The sequence below is a fragment of the Euleptes europaea genome, chromosome 10 (genome assembly GCF_029931775.1).
Source record: "Euleptes europaea isolate rEulEur1 chromosome 10, rEulEur1.hap1, whole genome shotgun sequence".
NCBI lineage: Eukaryota > Metazoa > Chordata > Lepidosauria > Squamata > Sphaerodactylidae > Euleptes > Euleptes europaea.
In genome coordinates this window covers 20569395-20588834 of record NC_079321.1, presented here as the reverse complement: position 1 = coordinate 20588834, position 19440 = coordinate 20569395, and the positions used below count along the sequence as shown (strand labels likewise).

General features: G+C 42.8%; 1 protein-coding gene across 1 annotated transcript in view; it reads right to left on the bottom strand.

Moving 5' to 3' along the window:
* ATAD2B (ATPase family AAA domain containing 2B) overlaps positions 1-19440 on the bottom strand; it is an 85067-nt gene that overhangs the window by 27691 nt on the left and 37936 nt on the right. Inside the window, exons 13-17 of the mRNA XM_056856892.1 lie at positions 18859-18947; positions 17648-17807; positions 16290-16380; positions 10843-11154; positions 1549-1681 (exon numbers count right to left, since the gene is read on the bottom strand). Coding sequence (XP_056712870.1) covers positions 1549-1681; positions 10843-11154; positions 16290-16380; positions 17648-17807; positions 18859-18947 — 785 coding nt within the window. The remainder of the gene's footprint in view (positions 1-1548; positions 1682-10842; positions 11155-16289; positions 16381-17647; positions 17808-18858; positions 18948-19440) is intronic.

The following is a 19440-nucleotide window of genomic DNA, read 5'->3' as shown; positions in this document are numbered from 1 at the left end:
CTGTTTTTCCTGAGTTTTTTGATTGTTGTTTGGTTTAATGGTCCTTCTGATTTCATTTCTGGAATAGCCGTTTGCTAGCAGTGCGTGATTTAGATGATTAATTTCTTCCTTGAGAAACTGTGGTTCACAGATCCGTCTTGTCGGGGGTGGTGGTTGGAGTTTTTGTGTAAGTAGCGATCTGTGTGAGTTGGTTTCCGGTAGACCTTGTGACCTAACTGAAAGTTTGTTTTACGGATGACAAGGGTATCAAGAAATGGGAGTTTACCCTCAATTTCTTTTTCCATGGTAAACTGAATGTTTGGATGGATATTATTGAGATGGTTTAGAAAGTCCATTAATTTTTCTTCACCATGGCTCCAAATAGTAAATGTATCATCCACGAACCTGAACCAGACTGTAGGTTTGTAAGGTGCCGATTCTAATGCAGTCTTTTCAAAATATTCCATGTAAAGGTTTGCTATTACTGGACTGAGAGGACTTCCCAGTCCTTACTTACTCCTCTGAAGATGCCTGCCACAGCTGCTGGCGAAACGTCAGGAAAGAAAATACCAAGACCACAGTTACACAGCCCGGATAACCTACAAGAACCAAAATCAGTATTGTTTACTCAGACCAGCAGCAGCTCTCCAGGGTCTCAGGTGGAGGTGTTTCACATCACCTGCTTGCCTCGTCCCTTTCGCTTGTGATGCCGGGGATTGAACCAGACCGTGAACAATGAACTCTGACCGTGAAAGCCTTCGACAATAATACTGATTTTGATGAACCAAGGGTCTGATTCAGTATAAGGCAGCTTCATGTGTTTGCTGAAAAGCATATCTGATTAACAGGCAACCCCAATTCCCCACAGATGCCAGTTAACAGAGCTTTTACTGTATATACAAAAAAGCAGCGCCATCTTGTTATTTATATGTGGATTATTATCGTTTGACTGTTTAAAAGTTTTAGGAGATATTTTCATGGTTTTATTACTCTGTTGTTGCCAAATGCTGCTACCCACCCTGAGCCCAGCTTGAGGTTGGGCTATAAATTTTAATAAATAAATTATCCAAACTATTCAGTTGCCTTGTAACAGAAAATACTACAATATGTTCTGGAAATTGGTACACAGGAGAATGTGAATTTAAGGAAAATAGGTGAGGGGGGAAAAAAGGAAAAACTGCTGATCTTGGACCACATGCATTTTTTAAGTAACCAGACACCTATGTATGCTTATATAATTACAAATAATGGTCAAGCATAGCAATTAACGGGAGTATTGAGAAAGAGGGGAGCTGATCCTATAAGGTAAACAAGCTAAACCTTTGACATAATACACTCGAACAGTACAATTTTAGTCAGTATTCCTTGAAGCCCTACCCATTAAAGGACACCAGTCTGTGCAAACACGTGATTTCAGAACAAAAGCATCAACGTATGCTAAATACACCAGAAAAAAAAAGGAGTTTCTCAATACACTTTTCAATACTTTCAAGCAAGCACCAGTCACGAAGAATCCACTGTTGCTGGGCTCAATACATTTCACTCCCAAAGCAGTGTCAATCTACTTACATTGTAAAATGAAGGTAAGATTTATGTACAGCAGCTGATAATTGTTTCTTTGGTGATCCCGATTGGCAACTTGTCTCAAATATTGATGTCGCATTTTCATCTTCGCTATCATCTAAAATTAGACTTGGTCTATCTGTTCAATACAAAAAAAGAGAAGGGTTTTTAATTGCATAATATTGTTTCTTTTTTTATTAAAACATTTTATTTCCATTCAAAGAAAAAATAAACATTACAACTATAGGCTCATAACCTAACATGTATAAATCTTACTTAAATGTACATTAATTACAATACCCTAGAACCCCATCACCATAATAAGCCTAAATGTAAAAAATCACATTGCCATACTTGCCCAAGCTCTAAATACAAAGAACCATCTTTCAAACAAATTCCAGTACCCATCTTGGTAACCTTTACAGTTATTCCAATACAATGCAAATAATTTCCAAGTATCTGCAAATTTAGCAGCAGACCAACCTTTCTGAGTACACATACCGTATATACTCGCGTATAAGCTGAGTTTTTCAGCCCCAAAAATGGGCTGAAAAAGCCGGCCTCGGCTTATACGCGGGTCAATACGGGGGGAGGGAGGGAGGAGGGAGGAGGGAGGGGGGAAACTTACCGCCGTCGCCGCCGCCGGGCCCGTGCCGCTTCCTGCCGCCAGGAGCGGCCTGGGGCAGCCTCCTGCAGCCGCAGGAAGGCTGCCCCGGCCCCCCGGCCCCCGCCGCCATTTTTTTCGGGCGGGAGCGGCCTGGGGCAGCCTCCTGCAGCCACAGGAAGGCTGCCCCGGCCCCCCCGGCCCCGCCGCCATTTTTCCCGGGCGGGAGGGGCCTTGGGCAGCCTCCTGCAGCTGCAGGATGGCTGCCCCGGCCCTTCCCGCCCCCATTTTTTTCGGGCGGGAGGGGCCTTGGGCAGCCTCCTGCAGCCGCAGGATGGCTGCCCAAGGCCCCCCGCCCCCGCCGCCATTTTTCCCGGGCGGGAGGGGCCTTGGGCAGCCTCCTGCAGCCGCAGGATGGCTGCCCCAGCCCTTCCCGCCCCCCGCCGCCATTTTTCCCTGGCGGGAGGGGCCTGGGGCAGCCTCCTGCAGCCGCAGGAAGGCTGCTCCGGGTCCCCCTGGGCCTCGCCGCCGCTTCCTCCCGCCGGGAGCAGCCAGGGGCAGCCTCCTGCAGCCGCAGGAAGGCTGCCCAGGCCCCCCCGGGCCGCGCCGCCGCCGGACCCTCGCCGCTGGAGAGCCCTGTCAGGTAAGCCTGCGGGGGGGGGGAGGGGTTATAAGCCGACCCTCGGCTTATACGCAGGTGCCTAATTTTTCCCCATTTTTGGGGAGAAATTAGGAACCTCGGCTTATACGCGGGTCGGCTTATACATGGGTATATACAGTATATCTATATGATGATATCTTGCTCACTGTCCATGTGAACCATACTTTGCTTAACCACAGTCCCCAAGATGGCATCAACTGGTCCTTCCATTTCTGTGCCAGCTCCATTCTTGCCGCAATGACCAACTGAGATAATAAGCACTTTTGAGGCAAATGTATACTAGTAGGGCAGTCATTCAATAAGTAGACCTTCAGAGGGCAATTAAATGAGCATTGTAAAATAACTTCAATTTATTTATGTACACTATTCCAGTAGTTTTTAACAACTGGGCAGGTCCACCATAAATGAAAAAGGATCCCTTTACCTTTCCATGCCTCCAACAAATGTCAGAACCTCCTGAAACCTTAGCCAATCTTGGAGGGGTCAAATACCAATGATAAAGCATTTTCAAACAATTCTCTCTGATCCCCACATTTAATGACTCGTTAGATCAGTTTCCCACCTAATTTTACAATTCCAGTTTAACTCCCCACCCCCTCAAAGACCTGCATACATTTTGCCAAAAGCCCTTTAGAATGACTCTGGCCAACCAGTATCTTCTCGATACCATTTAAAGACAGAAATACATTCATAGTCCTTAATACCAACAACATACCTACCTACTACTTCTAATAAATGACAAACTGAGGTTATTGGATTTTTTAACAGTGAACACATCTTCTGCATAAAGTAGTAATTTCCTCATTCTTTCACCTATCACAAAACCAAAGATTGATTCTTCTTCTCTCACCTTAATTGCCAAGACCACTATACACAAATCAAATAACAATGGTGACAAAAGACTCCGCGGCATAGCTGAAATTGTGAAGAAGGAAAATCCTGAAAGCAGAACTGTGCCCTTCGACCCCTATAGAGCACTCAATCCATTTGTCATTCCTGTGCCAAACCCAAAAGCTTTAAATCTGTCTCTCAAAAAATCCCAGTTAACCCTATCAAATGCCTTTTCAGCATCAATAAACAAAAAACTGCTAGATTTCTTTGCATAATAAACCATATTCAATAACCTCTTAACGTTACTAGACATTTGACGACCCACCAAAGAACCTGTCTGATCTGATCCAGTGTAATTACTCATAATCCTTTTTAATCTGTCAGCTAATATTGAAGCTAATATTTCATAGTCAATGTTATATAAAGAGATTGGTCTTTATACTGAGAATTTGGAAGTGTCATCCCCTGCCTTATGATTTAATGAAATATAAGCATCTGACCATGACCTGCTAGTTCTTTCTTCTATGAAATATTTTTATACAATTTCAATAAATATAAAACTCATTCACTAATCCATCCAGTCACACAATTTACCAACATTTAAATTCTTTAATGTTAATTTAACTCCCTCCAATCCAATTGGTCTAAACAATCAAAGCGTTCTTCAGAGATCTATGATATATGCATCTGCCTTACAAATTCATCAATTTTCTCAACTGCTTCTCCAGCATATAAAACAGTGAAATATCACTCAAACGCTTGTGAAATAGTCCTAGGTATATTTAACTTCCTTCCTGAACTCATAACAATCTGAGGGCATTCATAGCTCATGGTTTTATTCTCTAGGGCATGGGTCGCAAAAGTGCGGCTCCCGAGCCGCAGGTGGCTCTTTGAGCCCTTGAGTGCGGCTCTTTCCATGTGCGGGCCCGGCTGAGTAGCGAAAGGGGCGGGGGGCGGGAGAGTCTGCGCAGGAGGCGCTTGGGTTACGTCGGAGCGACCACATGCCCTGCTGCTGGCGGGCCTGCTGTGGGGATTAGGGGTTTCTTAAGCAGCGGAGGGAGCGGCCGCCGTTTAGATATTTGCACGGTAAGCCCGCTCGCTGCCTCCTGGCTTCTGCTGTCAGCCCCTCGAGTACCTTTTCAGAAAGGCTCAAGAGAAATTCTCATTGCTTTGGACGCGCTTTGCCCGGACGAGGAAGCCCCACGCGGCACCTTTCTCACTTGAGGCCGCCCGCAGCCCGGACGGGAGGGGGAGGCAGAGAGCGAGCTGCCCTGGCAGCTGCCACCTCTTCCCTCCCTGCTGCGCAGGCCTCTCTTTCGGTACGGCCGCTCTCGTCCCCTCGCCCCCAGGGCTGCAGAGCGAGCCCAAGGCCGTGCCCAGCCCGCCCCTGGGAGGGGGGAGGGGGCTGGCGCCATGGCCTCGAGGGAGGGAGGGAGGAAGGGGCAGTTGGGGGACTCTCCTTTCTCCCCCCCCCCCCCGTTGAAGCTGCCTGGGCGCGCGGCCCTGCCTGCCTGCCCCCCCAGCCGAGGGGGGGGCTCCTCCAGCCAAGCTACTTTGCTCGGGCGTCTGCCTGCCCTGAATCTGGAGCCCGTAGGTCCCAGTATGGTAGGGAGAGAGCACCTGCCCCTCCCTCTGGCCAGGAGGGAACTGGTATGTCCTTGGGCGGGGGGCAGGGGAAGGATGGATGGACTGTGCATCTCTCTCTCTCCAGGGAGGGAGGAAGGGGCCGTTGGGGGACTCTCCTTTCTCCCCCCCCCCATGGAAGCCGCCTGGGCACGTGGGCCTGCCTGCCCCTCCAGCCGAGGGAGGGGAGCTCCTCCAGCCAAGTTACCTTGCTCGGGCATCTGCCTGCCCTGAATCTGGAGCCCGTCCAGTATGGTAGGGGGGGGTGAGCACCTGCCCCTCCCTCTGGCCAGGAGGGAACTGGCATGTCCTTGGGCGGGGGGGGGGGAGGATGGATGGACTGTGAATCTCCACCTTGTTTGTTTGCATGGAACACACACAGACCGGGGACCTGCTGGCCTCTTCCTCTGTGCCTGGGATCCCTGGACATCTGGACCCTCGCTGGGTGATGGTGTGTGTGTGTGTGGGGGGGGAGAAAACAGTGGGCCTTTTTGTCTGGCAATTGTTAGCCCTCCCCTGGCCTATTACTACAGGTTGCCCCTCTTCCTGCTACTTTGTGCCTCTTTCAAAAGGAACGGGTGGTGGTGGTTACACTCTCCCCACAGCCATTCAGCACCCCACTGTGCAGTAGGTGCTCTACTGGTTTCTACTCCTGCTTATTTTCTTTTCTGTTACCCAGATGGAAAACTCGGCACTTATCCTTGTTGAATTGCATCCTGTTCACATCTGCCCACTTTTCCAGTGTGTTCAGATCTCATTGAATGCTTTCTCTATCTTCTGGTTACCTGGTGTGTTCGCTGCTCCTCCCAATTTGGTGTCATCTGGAGTAGTACCTCTCTTGCCCTCTTCCAGATCATTAATAAAAAATAATGAAAAGTACCAGGCCCAGAACTGATCCCTGTGCCCCCCCACTGGACACCTCTCTCCATTCAGATGAAATGCCTGCTCCTGCTGCTTTCTTCTCCCCCCCTTTATGTTGCGTCCCCCTCTAAGCCACCTTTACTCTGATCTGAGAAGCGCCAAATGCGTTTGTTTTTTCTCTCACGTGGGAGCTGCTGTGAATCATGTCCCTTGCAAACTATGCCTTCCCACCCAGCCCTGGAGAGCCCGCTCTCTTTTCTAGGTCGGCTGCCCTCAATAGTCATTTGGGGTAATTTAGTCCAGGATCAGAGGAGCAGGCCTGTTAGGTTCTTTGGGGCACAGGCAGGACAGTACTGCTGCTGCAGTCATTGTCATGATTTAATGTTATGGATACCTTACTTACAAGTTAATTTTTATCAATAGATAAGATCATTATTAAGTTTGATGTCAAGTTTTATTCAGTGTACCTATAGTTTAATTAAGACTTAAAACTTTAATTAAAGTTTATTAAGTCAATAAACAGTGTACCTACCTATATAGTTTGAGTTTAAAAAATTTGGCTCTCAAAAGAAATCTCAATCATTGTACTGTTGATATTTGGCTCTCTTGACTAATGAGTTTGGCGACCCCTGCTCTAGGGGTTTAGTCTCCCTGGTTTATTAGCAAACTAAAACAGAGAGTGCCTGACGCGGAAGCCAAGCGGATTAGCAGTCTTGTCCAGGATACCCATCAGAAAGTCCACGGCCACATAGAAAAAGTGTAGTTTATTTGTACAGTGCAGAAATATACACAGATACTCCTTTCACACTCTCCGCTCATAACATCCCGCGTAGAACTGCGGTTTCAACTCATTATATACACCTGGTGGATGCAGCCACCAATCACAGTAGATATCCAATTATCCTGGTATTGCTACTGCATTGCATCAGCCACCTGGCTCTAACTGGATCAGGCCAGCTTTCTCTAGCTCCCCAGGTACTTTCCAGGCTGATTACATCATCCTTAGATCTCACTGATCTATCCTGCACCTGTCAAACTATCTGACAGACTTGTAATCTTGACAGTGCCTTCCTTTGAACAACATCTTCAATGCTACATGAGCATTGTACAGTAACTTAACCTAGTTTTTCAACATCTCCAAATCCATTTTATCCTGATCAGATAACTCACTTTTGTCCTCTTTCTTTTTTATTAATCTCGTTCATCACTTCTGCACATGCTTTCTTATTCCTTCTATACCAATAGACCTGTTGGGAGATCAAGAGACCCCTCATGAATGCCTTAAAGGCTTCCTAAACTATATACTATACAGACACTTCATTTTTAAAAATGCACTAATTCCTCCTTCAATTTTACTATTACAGAATCTCTTTGTAATAAACAAGTGTTCATTTTCCATCTTTTGTCCCCAAATGAACCATAAGAGGTACATGATCAGTATATATCATTGCTCCAACCCTTCTATTACTTAGTGCTTTCAAAAGCCCTGACCAAGTGAAAATATAATCTATGCAGGAATAAAACCAAATGTGTAGGGTTCCTGGAGTCACTCGACAAAATGGGTGAGTGAGCAACAATGTAGCAAATGAACTTCAATGTAGGTAAGTGTAAAGGGATGCACACTGGAACAAAGAATCCTAACTTTAAATATACATTAATGAGGTCTGCATTTGCAGAGGCTGACAGGGAAAGTGACCCTGGGGTCACAGTGGAGTCACCTTTCTCGGAGCTGAATAATCCATTGTCAGAAAACGGCAGGCCTTCAATGTAAAATTTATTCTCAAACCTGTTAAAGCAACCAAGCGTATCTCTAGCAGGAGAAAGAACCTTCCACAATCATGCAACTGCAATCTACTCGTTTATTACAAGGAAACCCTTTTTATTTCCTGACAAACCATAACTATTTCTGCTTTTCCTAAAAGATGTTCATAAAAGCTGGAAGACTTCTCACAAAGGTAATATTCATCTCTCACTATGGATCTTGATGATTAAAAATCCTGCTGCACACTAAAAATTTCATCTCATTACACAGAGTTTCCTACATTCTTTGTCTACAGGAACACAAAGAGACATCTGCCTACCTTTTTATTGTTTATCTGAAGTGATTCTATACTACTGCTCCAACAAAATTGCCAGAGGTGGTTTCCAAAATAATTCAGTACAACAAGAAGTAATATTCAAAAAGAAATCAAAGCAGCACAGAAAGCATAAAATTTAATAACAGCCAGACAGCATCAATAGGACATCAGAAGTGTAAACTAATAATATGAATAAGAGAGAAGGGCAGAAGCACAATAAAACCAAAATCTAGTGGTGGGTGTATTTTAAAACTACAGCTTAAAATGCCTGGGAGAATAAAAAGCTTAAGCCAGGCACCAAAACATTAAACATCTATCAACAGGTAGGCCCAACAGAAAAGGTCATCTCCTTTGTGGCCACCTGCCTAACGCAAAAAGGCAAAGAGATAAGTAACAGGGCCTGAGAGGACAATCTTAAAATCTGGGTAGGCTTGTACCTTTTCCCATATGAACAACAACTGAAATTGTGACAGGGTACAAAAAGAGAAAGGAGCATACTGCTTGCTTCTTTTTATACATGTTCTCTAACCTACAAGGTGCTGGTGCCATGGAAGATAATGTTGTAGAAGAACTGGCAACATTAGACAAAGCTATAGGTTGGAGCAGGGGTGTCAAACATAAGGCCTGCGGGCCGGATCAGGCCCCTTGAGAGCTCTTATCCGGCCCGCAAGCCAGCCGAGGCAGCCACCCCCTGCACTCTCAATCTGGGCTGGCGAGGCATAGCGTGGCCTAACGAAGAGAAATTTATGTCATATCCGGCCCTCATAACAATTGAGTTTAACACCCCTGGGTTAGAGCCTAATTGCACAAGCCGAAAATAGGGTCAGTCTCCCAGAGTTGTCAGCTGCTCTACTGCCGTCCCAATGAATCCACCATACGAATGAACTGTTCTAAAGTTCAAACGAAGATCCTCAGAAGCTAGGGCAGATGTAGGGTCTTCCACTTCATGGTCTTTCAAAGAGTTGGATGCTTTCTTTGAAGTCTCCAAATCAGACAGGCCACGCTGCATATCTGATTGCATGCCGGGCAATTTCTGGAATACTTTTGAATGTGAGCTCTCAGACTTGAAGGGCCAAGATCGGGATGGTGGTAGAGGGGATGAATACTGATTTGAACAGTATTTGGCAGCTGGCATCTAGTCCTGTTAGGCCCTTGTCAAACTAGGCCCTTGTAAGCTCTTTTTATCACACACCTAAAATATAGGATTTCATTGATGTTAGAAATCCCTCAAAATTGTTTGGTGTGCCATTATACACAGAAAAACATTTGTTGCTGCTTTTTAATGTAGACTCAGTGGCTCACTGAGATTTCAATTTTGCCTCCTCTGATTAAAAAAAAGGGAACCATCACAAAAATTCAGGAATGAAGCTAGGTTCAATAGGCAAAGTAAATGCAAACATATAAGGCACTTATTTAATTTTCTTTTTAACAAAAAATGATAGAACATTCATGGCTAATATATGGTTCAATTATAACTTCCACTCTGGCGACAGTATCCAAGAGAAAAGGTAGTTATAATTAAAGAGAAACAAAGCAATTTGAAGTAATACACTTAAGTAGAAATGCATATAATCTTTGCCAAGAAGTTACTCAGACGCAAAAATGACTAGGGGTGGGGTGCACGGAATACCACACATCACAATGGGGGGGGGGGCTGCAGTGGAAGGAAAGAATCAACAGAAATCCCCCACTACCACCCCCAAATGAAATATCCTTCTGCCACTGAAACTTTGTATGCAACAACAGTTCATAGTTTAAAGTATGTAATTTTATACAATTATATTAGTATAATAAATTACTGTTATTTGAAATATGTATGCTATTTTGACAATGGGCTGGCATAGAGTTCGATCCAACAAACTACCCTCCACGTAAGGAGAAGGTATTTCTCCACATACAAGTAGCAATCCACAATTTCTGCAGATCCCCGCCCCCAGCTAAAGCTCCCCCACATGCCCCTTATTCCCATGCCACTCCTCAGAATCCCCAAAACCTTCAAGCGATGCCATTTCTGGGAAGCAGGGATACTTAAGGGATAAAAACTATTAAAAGCTTTGTCAGATCTGTTTCATTATTCCATAATCCTCTGACAGTAACAAATTCCTAATCCACTGTGGTATACACAGATATTGTCTTATGTATATTTTGCGGTTGGGATTCAGAAGTGAACACGAGGGTCTGCACCCACTCAAATTTTGAGGTTCCTTTCTCTTTGACCAAGTATCTATGCTCTAGCACAAACAGCTTCTGAAAGTCACTTCGGTTTCAAAACCAGTTTGCCACATGTGAGGGAAAGCATAGCCATAAATGAACTCGATGGGAGTCGGTTTCAGGTAGCCGGCTCAAGGTTGACTCAGCCTTCCATCCTTCCGAGGTTAGTAAAATGAGTACCCAGCTTGCTGCTGGGGGTAAAGTGTAGATGACTGGGGAAGGCAATGATAAATCACCCTGTAAACATAGTCTGCCTAGGAAATGTTGGGATGTGATGTCACCCCATGGGTCAGTAATGACTTAGAAGAGGAGAATATCACATACTTTAGCTTCATAAGAGAACAGGGGTAATTAAAGAGAAGGTTGTTTTTTTAAACACACTCTTCTTTTCTAAACAGAAACAGGATACACCAGAAGAAACGTGGAATTACCTTCTCTCTTGTCACCCTGGCTGAACTCAGCATGGGGAAACACTTTATGTAAAACCGCCAGAATGTTACTGAAGGTCCTTTCCAACAACGGCCTTATGATGGGAGACAGCGCGTGCCCTGATGACATGACGGCACGTTGAGAGGCAGGCACGATGTTCTGCATGGCATGGTAAAAATCTTGTGCGCTGAGAACTATTGAAGAAACGTCCAGCTGCAACTTCTGACTGCTCGCATAGATCTGAGGGTAGCGCCGTCGCAGGGCAATCAAGGCTGTCTCAGTGCAAAGTGCTTTTATGTCAGCTCCACAATACCCTAGGGGAACAAACAAACAAAAAAGAAGAAGAGAGAAACATGTATGTTCCATGAAGCAGCACAAATATTTTTGCAGATATCAAGGATTCGCCTGAAGCTGAAAGCAACAACCTGAGCTGACAGGCTAAAAATTGCTTCCAGCGAGTATGTAATACGGGTAACAACTCTAGTCTAAGTGGACCCTCAAGCTGGCGATGTCTGAAGCAGCAAATGATAAGAACTTCCTCTTAAATCAATGATGAATTATCAAGAAAAATCTTCAAGGCTATCTGCAAACAGGCAAAAGTTTCACCACAAAGGAACCGATGAAGGAAAGGCAAGCATAAATAACATCGCTATTCAAATATTAGCTAGGCCCTGTATACGTTACATTTAGATCACTATTATAAGCAAAAAATCCAACATTTGATAATCTGGAATTTAACAGAAAAGTATACGCTTAGTAAAATAAAAACAAGACATTGAGTCCAAAGTGCACCAAGTTTTTAAGCTGTGCTGTTTTATCAATTGAAGGCTCACAACGCAGAGTTTGTAAGACAACAGGGCTTTGGTGCCCTGCATTGTTCCCATCATGACCAACAAGGAAGGTGACATTTTCTAACAATCATCCTGCCGTATTTACCTTGTGTCTCTTGCTCCCCGCAACCTACATTCTACTACTTTCACACATTAGTCAGGCTTCGTGATTTAAGTCACGTATTTTCAAAATTCCCTAAACATGCCTAGTTTTTTTTTGTTTCTCTGATTAGTGTGTGTAAGTTATACATTTGCACTCTTAAATAGTCACCCTTAAATTTTTCTTGTGAAATGGAAGGTAACGCCTCCCACACTGATTTGGATCCAAAGAATTGTACACAAATTCTGAATCACACGGCTGAGTTTCCTCTGCCTGTTCTCATGCTGCAAGCCACTTGCACTTCTTGAAAAGCTGCTCCAGAGGTTCAGTAGACTTTCAAGAACAGTTTGCAGTGGTGCGGTCTGCAGTTGAGGCAGGAGAGAAAAGACAGAGGCAATTGGCAACACCCTTTCAGAAACCAACTAATCTTTTTCTTCTTCATGCATTTTGAAATGCTGAGAGTCTGTGTAGCCTATAGCTTTTTAATCTTTTTCTTCTTCATGCATTTTGAAATGCTGAGAGTCTGTGTAGCCTATAGCTTAGCATCAGACTACACATGGAGAGACATGGGTTATAGACGCCACTTGGCCATGAGGTTCACTGGGTGACCAAGGGCCAGTCTCATTTTTCCTTTCAGCTTAACATACCCCACAGGATTGTCAAGGGGATAAAAATAGAGGGGAGAGAATGCTCTGAATGCCACTCTGAGCTCCTTTATAGGAAGCACAGGATGTAAATGAGACAGCATTCGAGCTTCTGATAAAATGAAAATTTCAAATTTTGGGGGAATGTATATACAAAGTAAAAGTTGTCAAAAACACTATTAGGAGGGAGGCACTGAAAACACAGAGCACATTAAGATGTGAATAAAGTAAATATGGATTGCAGCGCATTGCCTCCACAGATTTGATGTAATCTGTAAATAGCACATCTGCAAGAGCACAACAACATGAACAGCTCCAGTACAAGCCTTAACTTTCCTTTTCTCCCTCTCCCCAATTTTGAGGGGGTAAGTATTGCCTTTAACAGGCTATGTATGTTATAATGGGATGCACTTAAGACTTTTCAATTATAGTATTATTTATAGCCCATCTTTCTTCCACCACGGAACTCAAAGATGTGTACACCAGTCATTTTCAATCCAGGCACTGGCCAGACCCATCCCTTCTTAGCTTCAGTCAGGGGTTTGCAACATGTGCCTTTCAACCATACCCTAGGACCCATGACACAGATGACAAATAGTTGTAAGAGACAGAAGACATAAGAACATAAGAAAAGCCATGCTGGATCAGACCAAGGCCTGTCAAGTCCAGCAGTCTGTTCACACAGTGGCCAACCAGGTGCCTCTAAGATGCCCCCAAACAAGACAACTGCAGCAGCACCATCCTGCCTGTGTTTCACAGCACCTAATATATTCGGCATGTTCCTCTGATCCTGGAGAGAATAGTTATGCATCATGACTAGTATCCATTTTTACTAGTAGCCATGAATACTTCTCTCTTCCATGAACATGTCCACTCCCCTCTTAGAGCCTTCCAAGTTGGCAGCCATCACCACATCCTGTGGCAGGGAGTTCCACAATTTAACTATGTGTTGTTTAAAGAAATACTTCCTTTTATCAGTTTTGAATCTCTCACCCTCCAGCTTCAGCAGATGCCCCCGAGTTCTAGTATGATCAGAGGGAGAAAAACTTATCCCTGTCCACTCTCCAAACGGTGCATAATTTTATAGACCTCTATCATGTCACCCCTTAACCGCCTTCTTTCCAGGCTAAACAGCCCTAGGTGTTTTAACCACTCCTAATAGGGCAGTTGCTCTAGTCCCCTGATCATTTTGGTTGCGCTTTTCTGGATGTCTGCCACCACAACATTCTTTGAATTTGACACACAACCAGTTCCGAAGAACCTTGAACAGATACATTTAAGAAAGGAGGGGTGGTGGCTCCGTGGCAGAGCACATGCTTCGAAGGTCCCAGTCTCAATCCCTGCCATGTCCAACTAAAGATTCTCAGGCAGCAGGAAATGGGAAACACTTTTCCCTGCCTGAGTCCCTGGAGAGTTGCTGTCAGCCCTGAACCAACAGGAACCGTTATCTAACTGGGTATAAAGCAAGTACAGCATACAAACTGAATGTTCAAGACAACTATGCCTTAAATGACTACACCTACCTCTTATTCCAAGATCTCCATGCAAATTATATGAGCATTTGAAAGAAAACCCAGACTTCATTTTTGCAAAACTGAATAATCTGCATCCAAATTCTCTGGTTTCAAGTGAGACAGATACTTTTATGATAAACATTTTACAACTTTATTCTGATAACCTGGTTATCACTCAGAGAAGTCTAGATCCAAGAAGAAATCTTCCTCTGCATCAAATTGGCCATAAACCCAGGACATTTTTGTTACCCATTCCACCGAAATACATGGCAGAACTCGCTTAAGTCACTTGGATCCATCTCCTGGGTGGGAATTTTGCTTGTGTAAGTCACTTGGATCCAACTCCTGGGTGGTAATTTTGTCCCATTGTTGTTTTGACAGTGGCTGCCATGCAAGCAAATATATTCAGGAAACAGCCTTCTGAACCAAGCCTTAAGTCACAGAATCATATTGCGCATTCCAATCTTTTCCATACATATGACTATTTCTCAATTGTTTTCACAATCTTCCAACAAAATGAGTCTCACAATATCCCCCCCACACACACACACAGTGTTGTTTGTTTTAGTAGCAGATTCACATTTCTGCATATTAACTTCTTTAAAAAACCCTCACACAAAATCCTGGCATGTAATTTTTAATACAAATTCAACTAATTGTTGCCAAAGTAGATGAGCAACTGTAAAACCACACGATTGACATCAGAAACTCTACTCAAATTCTTAAAATCAAGCCTCACACAAGTGACAACTCTCAGCCCACTGAAGATTGCTGCTTCTAGAGAGCAAAATTATTTCTGCACAATCAAGTCATCGTTTTCTTCTTTACGATCCAAATGTCTGTAGCTGGTCATATCAAAGCAAGCAGTTTCCCCCAAAAGGGGATTGATGGAAAGAGTTAGCAACTGCATCAAACAGAGGACTAAAAGAAATAGCCATGATCAAAATGTCCCCAATGAATTTCAAGATGTTGAAAAGGCTACAAATTCCAAGTTCTTCAAACAAAAATGAGACGATCTCTTTGTAAGTGTTGGAAGCTAGACTTGTCTTTGACTAGATGCGCACTGCACATCTGAAAAACTGCATTGAGATACAATTTAGAAATATAAATTATGTTCAGAGGGCAAATCAGAGCATACAATCTGAATATTTTCTCCCCTCTAACATATTTGCAAATTCAACTGGGTACACCACAGTATAGGGCACATTTCCTAATAATATGTACAAGATACGCTTTTGCAATCTGAAAGTATTTATAATTGTTCCAAACTGAAATAGGGTGAACTACTGGTGGTGGGGAGTGTAATTATGTTATCTTTCTCCCACTAAGTGACGTCTGCAAAATCTCTAAAAAAATCTATATGAAATGGGGTTTGGCACATGCTTTCTTACACCAGGCAAAGTTTAATTTGTCATTTGCTGGATATTTTGGTTTTCTTCTCACCAGAAGATGTTGGGGTCTTTGCAGATCAAAAGTGGAGGAATGCTGCTTCCAAGATAGATGTCCCTGTGGATGAAGAGGATAATTCGGATGTACAGTAGCTGACTGAATGGACTGTGTTCAGTTTTAAAATTTTACTGTCTTGATGTAGACCCAAATTAATCTGAAGCTGTTGTTTCTCTTTAAAAAAAATGTTGACTAGTATGAGATTGGCAGAAGATGAAAAATGGTTTTGAGGCGGCCATGGTTATTTTTTAGGTTTTTATTTACTATGTTTAAAACATGTTAAGCTTCTCTGATCTACAGGTAAAGCAACTATTTTTAGTTCTCAACAGCCAATCTACTATTCAGTATTTCATGTCTGGTGATCTGTAGCAGGTTTCAGATATTCACAGTGCCCAACTTTAGAGAGAGAGAGAGAGAGAGAGATAATTTTCTATCCTGTGCAAGTCACTAGCATACCCTAAATCACACCTGAGCATCTTCTGGATTATTAGCTCATGAGTCTTCTCAATGCAAAACCATTTTCAGTTAAAAACAAAACAAAAACCAGAACTTTATTCACACGTGTGTAGGAAAATGTTATCCCAATTTTATTTGTAGCATCAAAAGATTAGATATCTATTTTCCTCTAGATGAACTGCATTCCCATGGGCTTTAAGGTAGCTTTCCATGTTCTGTCCTATAAAGGAATAATGGGGGGCCATGCCAAGGTTTTCAACATATTTTATTGAGGATTCATGATGTTGACAGGAAAGATCAAAGATGGCATGCGAATAATAAATCAGTTAAATTTAACTGTCCACTATGCATTTATATAAAAAAATGTTTAATCAAAGGATTATATGCACAAACAAAACTTAATATGCAGGCATTTAGAGCACACGTCTAAAGTGAAAGCACTAATATGATACCACTCACCGACACATTTTTCAGCTAACTCTCCTAAAAAAGGATCTGACAATTTGGGGTTCCAGTCCCTGGTATGAATTTGTAAAATGTGCTTTCTTGCCTTGAAAAGAAATAAGAAATTTAGCATTAAGAGCTACATCACAATAAGATGTCACATATAAACACAGAAACTAGCTTTACTGTACTTTTCTTCAAATTACTGCTAGATTTAAAAGAATACCCCAGTTAAATCTCAATGTATTTTTGCTCTAAACCAAGAGGAATCTTATAGCAAGTGTTTTATGCCTTCCCACTTAGTATGAAGCAAATATGCCCCTTTCTATTTCATCTTTCACAAGTTACCACCACAGATAAACAGCACAAAATGCTGGATTAATTCACTCCAACAGAACATGATTTTATTAGTTCAATGCGGTGATTTCAGCAAAGATGTCAATGCAACAAAATACAGTAAAAACGTATCTGGTAATATTAAGAAACTCAAGTTCTAAAACACAGAGACTTGGTTCAAATGTAATAGTTAACTTGTGGTTCAGTTCTATGCGAAAGTGCCTTCAGGAAACTTCAGGCTTGCTCGATTACTTTCCCCAGGAAGCTATCGTGTGCACTTTCCTAGGAAACCAGGATTCCAAATAGTAACCTGGTCAAGCAGGTCAAGCAAAAACCACAACTTGCTGATTGGGATGTAACAGCAAAGTATGGCTTGCTACAGAAACCCAGAACTATTCAATCATTTGTCTGTACACAATAGGAAAAGAAAGCATGCAAGCCCAAAGATCCCTCAAGGTTTGTTCATGAAGCACCAAATCATGGTTTGCTGTTATACCTGTGACCAAGCAACTGTATTTCAATTCTGACCTAAATTCTAGTTAACAAGTTTAACATGGATCTTTCCAGCAAGTTCCAAGCCTGTTCCTGTCACAATGAAAAGATATATTGAGTCTTACTCTCATACAAAAGCTGGCATTTCCAGTGAGAATGCCGGCATGGAGGAAGGGTAGCTCATACAATGCTACTACTTACTCAGATACATTTCTCTGCAAACCTAAAGTAACAAGCAAACAGCCTACTTTGGAACTAGTAAGTTCCTTTCATTTAAAAAATTAGCATAGGTAATTGAGCAAAGAACAAAAAGCCCACAAACATTGAAGGGTGGGGGGGAAGAGTGTTGCCACTAAATATTCGCACATTTAATTATAAAGACCATTTCATAATTTAATGTGTTTAAGCACCCTCAAGTACATGTTGGATTGTGGCCAACATGTTTACACTTTAAGTGCGCTGAGTACTGTGCCAGGATCTAAGGAGTTTATTTTTCCCTTATAGCTTAAAAATGATTAGACGCACCCTTTAACTTTTCTTTTTACCTTTTGATCTGGTAAGCTGAAAAGAAATTCCCTGTCGAAGCGACCAGGTCTCCTGAGTGCTGGATCTATAGAATCAAGTCTGTTTGTAGCACCAATGACGACTATTTCGCCTCTGTTGTCCAGCCCATCCATGAGAGCAAGCAGGGTAGATACTATAGAGCTAAAACAACATTTTCTAATTAATTTAGCTTAGACAGAAAGATTAAAACATGCAAATATAGTTCCCAAAACACATCAGCAGTGCATAAAGCACACAGACAGTCCCGTTACAAGCTTATTAGCCCACGCGTATCAACCACATTAACACTTAAGACAAACCCCAAGACACACTTGGTGCCAACCTGAAAAGCTCCATTAAATCATTAAAAGAACTTCAAACAGTGACTTCAGCACAAAACTGCTGAACTAGAATTTTGCATAGTTCAGCCATCATTATGGATTCCTCTACTTTATCTATACCCCGAAAAAAAAATTTCTCTCAAATGATTTTATTTCTTTTTCAAAATATAAAGGGTACAGAAAAAAGAGGGAGACAATGGGGGAGGGTTCGAAAAACAAATCATCCGTGCCCAAACTTGGTCATCTCTAGAATTCACTAAAAAAATATAGCTACCCCTATTCATAGTCACATATTCTATAACCTACTAAGCTATCATCAAAACTTCATGCTTTCTCGAAGTCTTAGAAATTGTTGGTTTTTGATAAATTACCTGAATTATAACTATCTTGTTGGTCTCCAAGGTGCTACTGGACTTGAATCTAGCTCTCAATCTAGAACATCACCCAAACATGTATAGAAAACATGCAACAGAGCGGCCTGCTATTAACTCAGATCACTGGTCCATCCAGCAGGTCTACTCTGACAGGCAGTAGTCTCCAGTGTCAAGCAAAGGGCTTCCTTTAGCACCCACTACCTGAGATCCTTTGCCTGGAGAAGCCAGGGATCACCCAGCAACCACCATCCACTGTATCCCAAAACTGGTCCAAAAATAGTGCCTAATTTATTTATACACTCCACAAGCACAGCTACCCCAGCCACAGTTCACTGGCTACACAACAAAGAACAGTGTAGTTCCATGCCAGTATTTTTTCATCCTAAACTCTCCCATTCCATATGCAAGAAATTTATCCTAACCCAGATTAAATTAAAAATGAGCACTTTTAATATGCTTAAATGGACAATATATTCAGAAGTAAGACACCACTGTTACCTATGAATCTGGTCTTGTCTGCTTGAACGAACTGGAGCCAAGCCATCTATTTCATCAAAAAAGATTATGGATGGCCTCATTAGGTATGCCTGGTGAGTGGGAAACAATATTTGTAGTGAACATGAAACACAATTATTTATACTCCAAAGGCTAGCTGTGTTTTTGCATCTTCAGTTATTGCAACATAATTCTGGTCAGGAATCTGAAGTTTTAATGGTGTCCTGGATGCAAAACTTGATGGATCGACGAATACTATTACTTCAAAATCCTTGTCAATCCCTGGATTTTCAAGGGAAGAGGTGTTCAGAGGTGGTTAGCCATTGCCTGCCTCCGTGTCACAACCCTGCTATTCACTGGAGGTCTCCCATCCAAATACTTGCCAGGGTCAAGGCTGAGAGTGTGTGACTGGCCCAAGGTCACCCAGCAAGTTTCCATGGCAGAGTGGGGGTTCAAACCTGGATTTCCCAGATCCTAGTCCAACACCTTAGCCACTACACCACACTGGCTCTCAATTCCAGATCTACTGGATCAAAATACAGAATAACTTTTTATGGCATACCAGTTGCCCCTGCTCAGTATGCA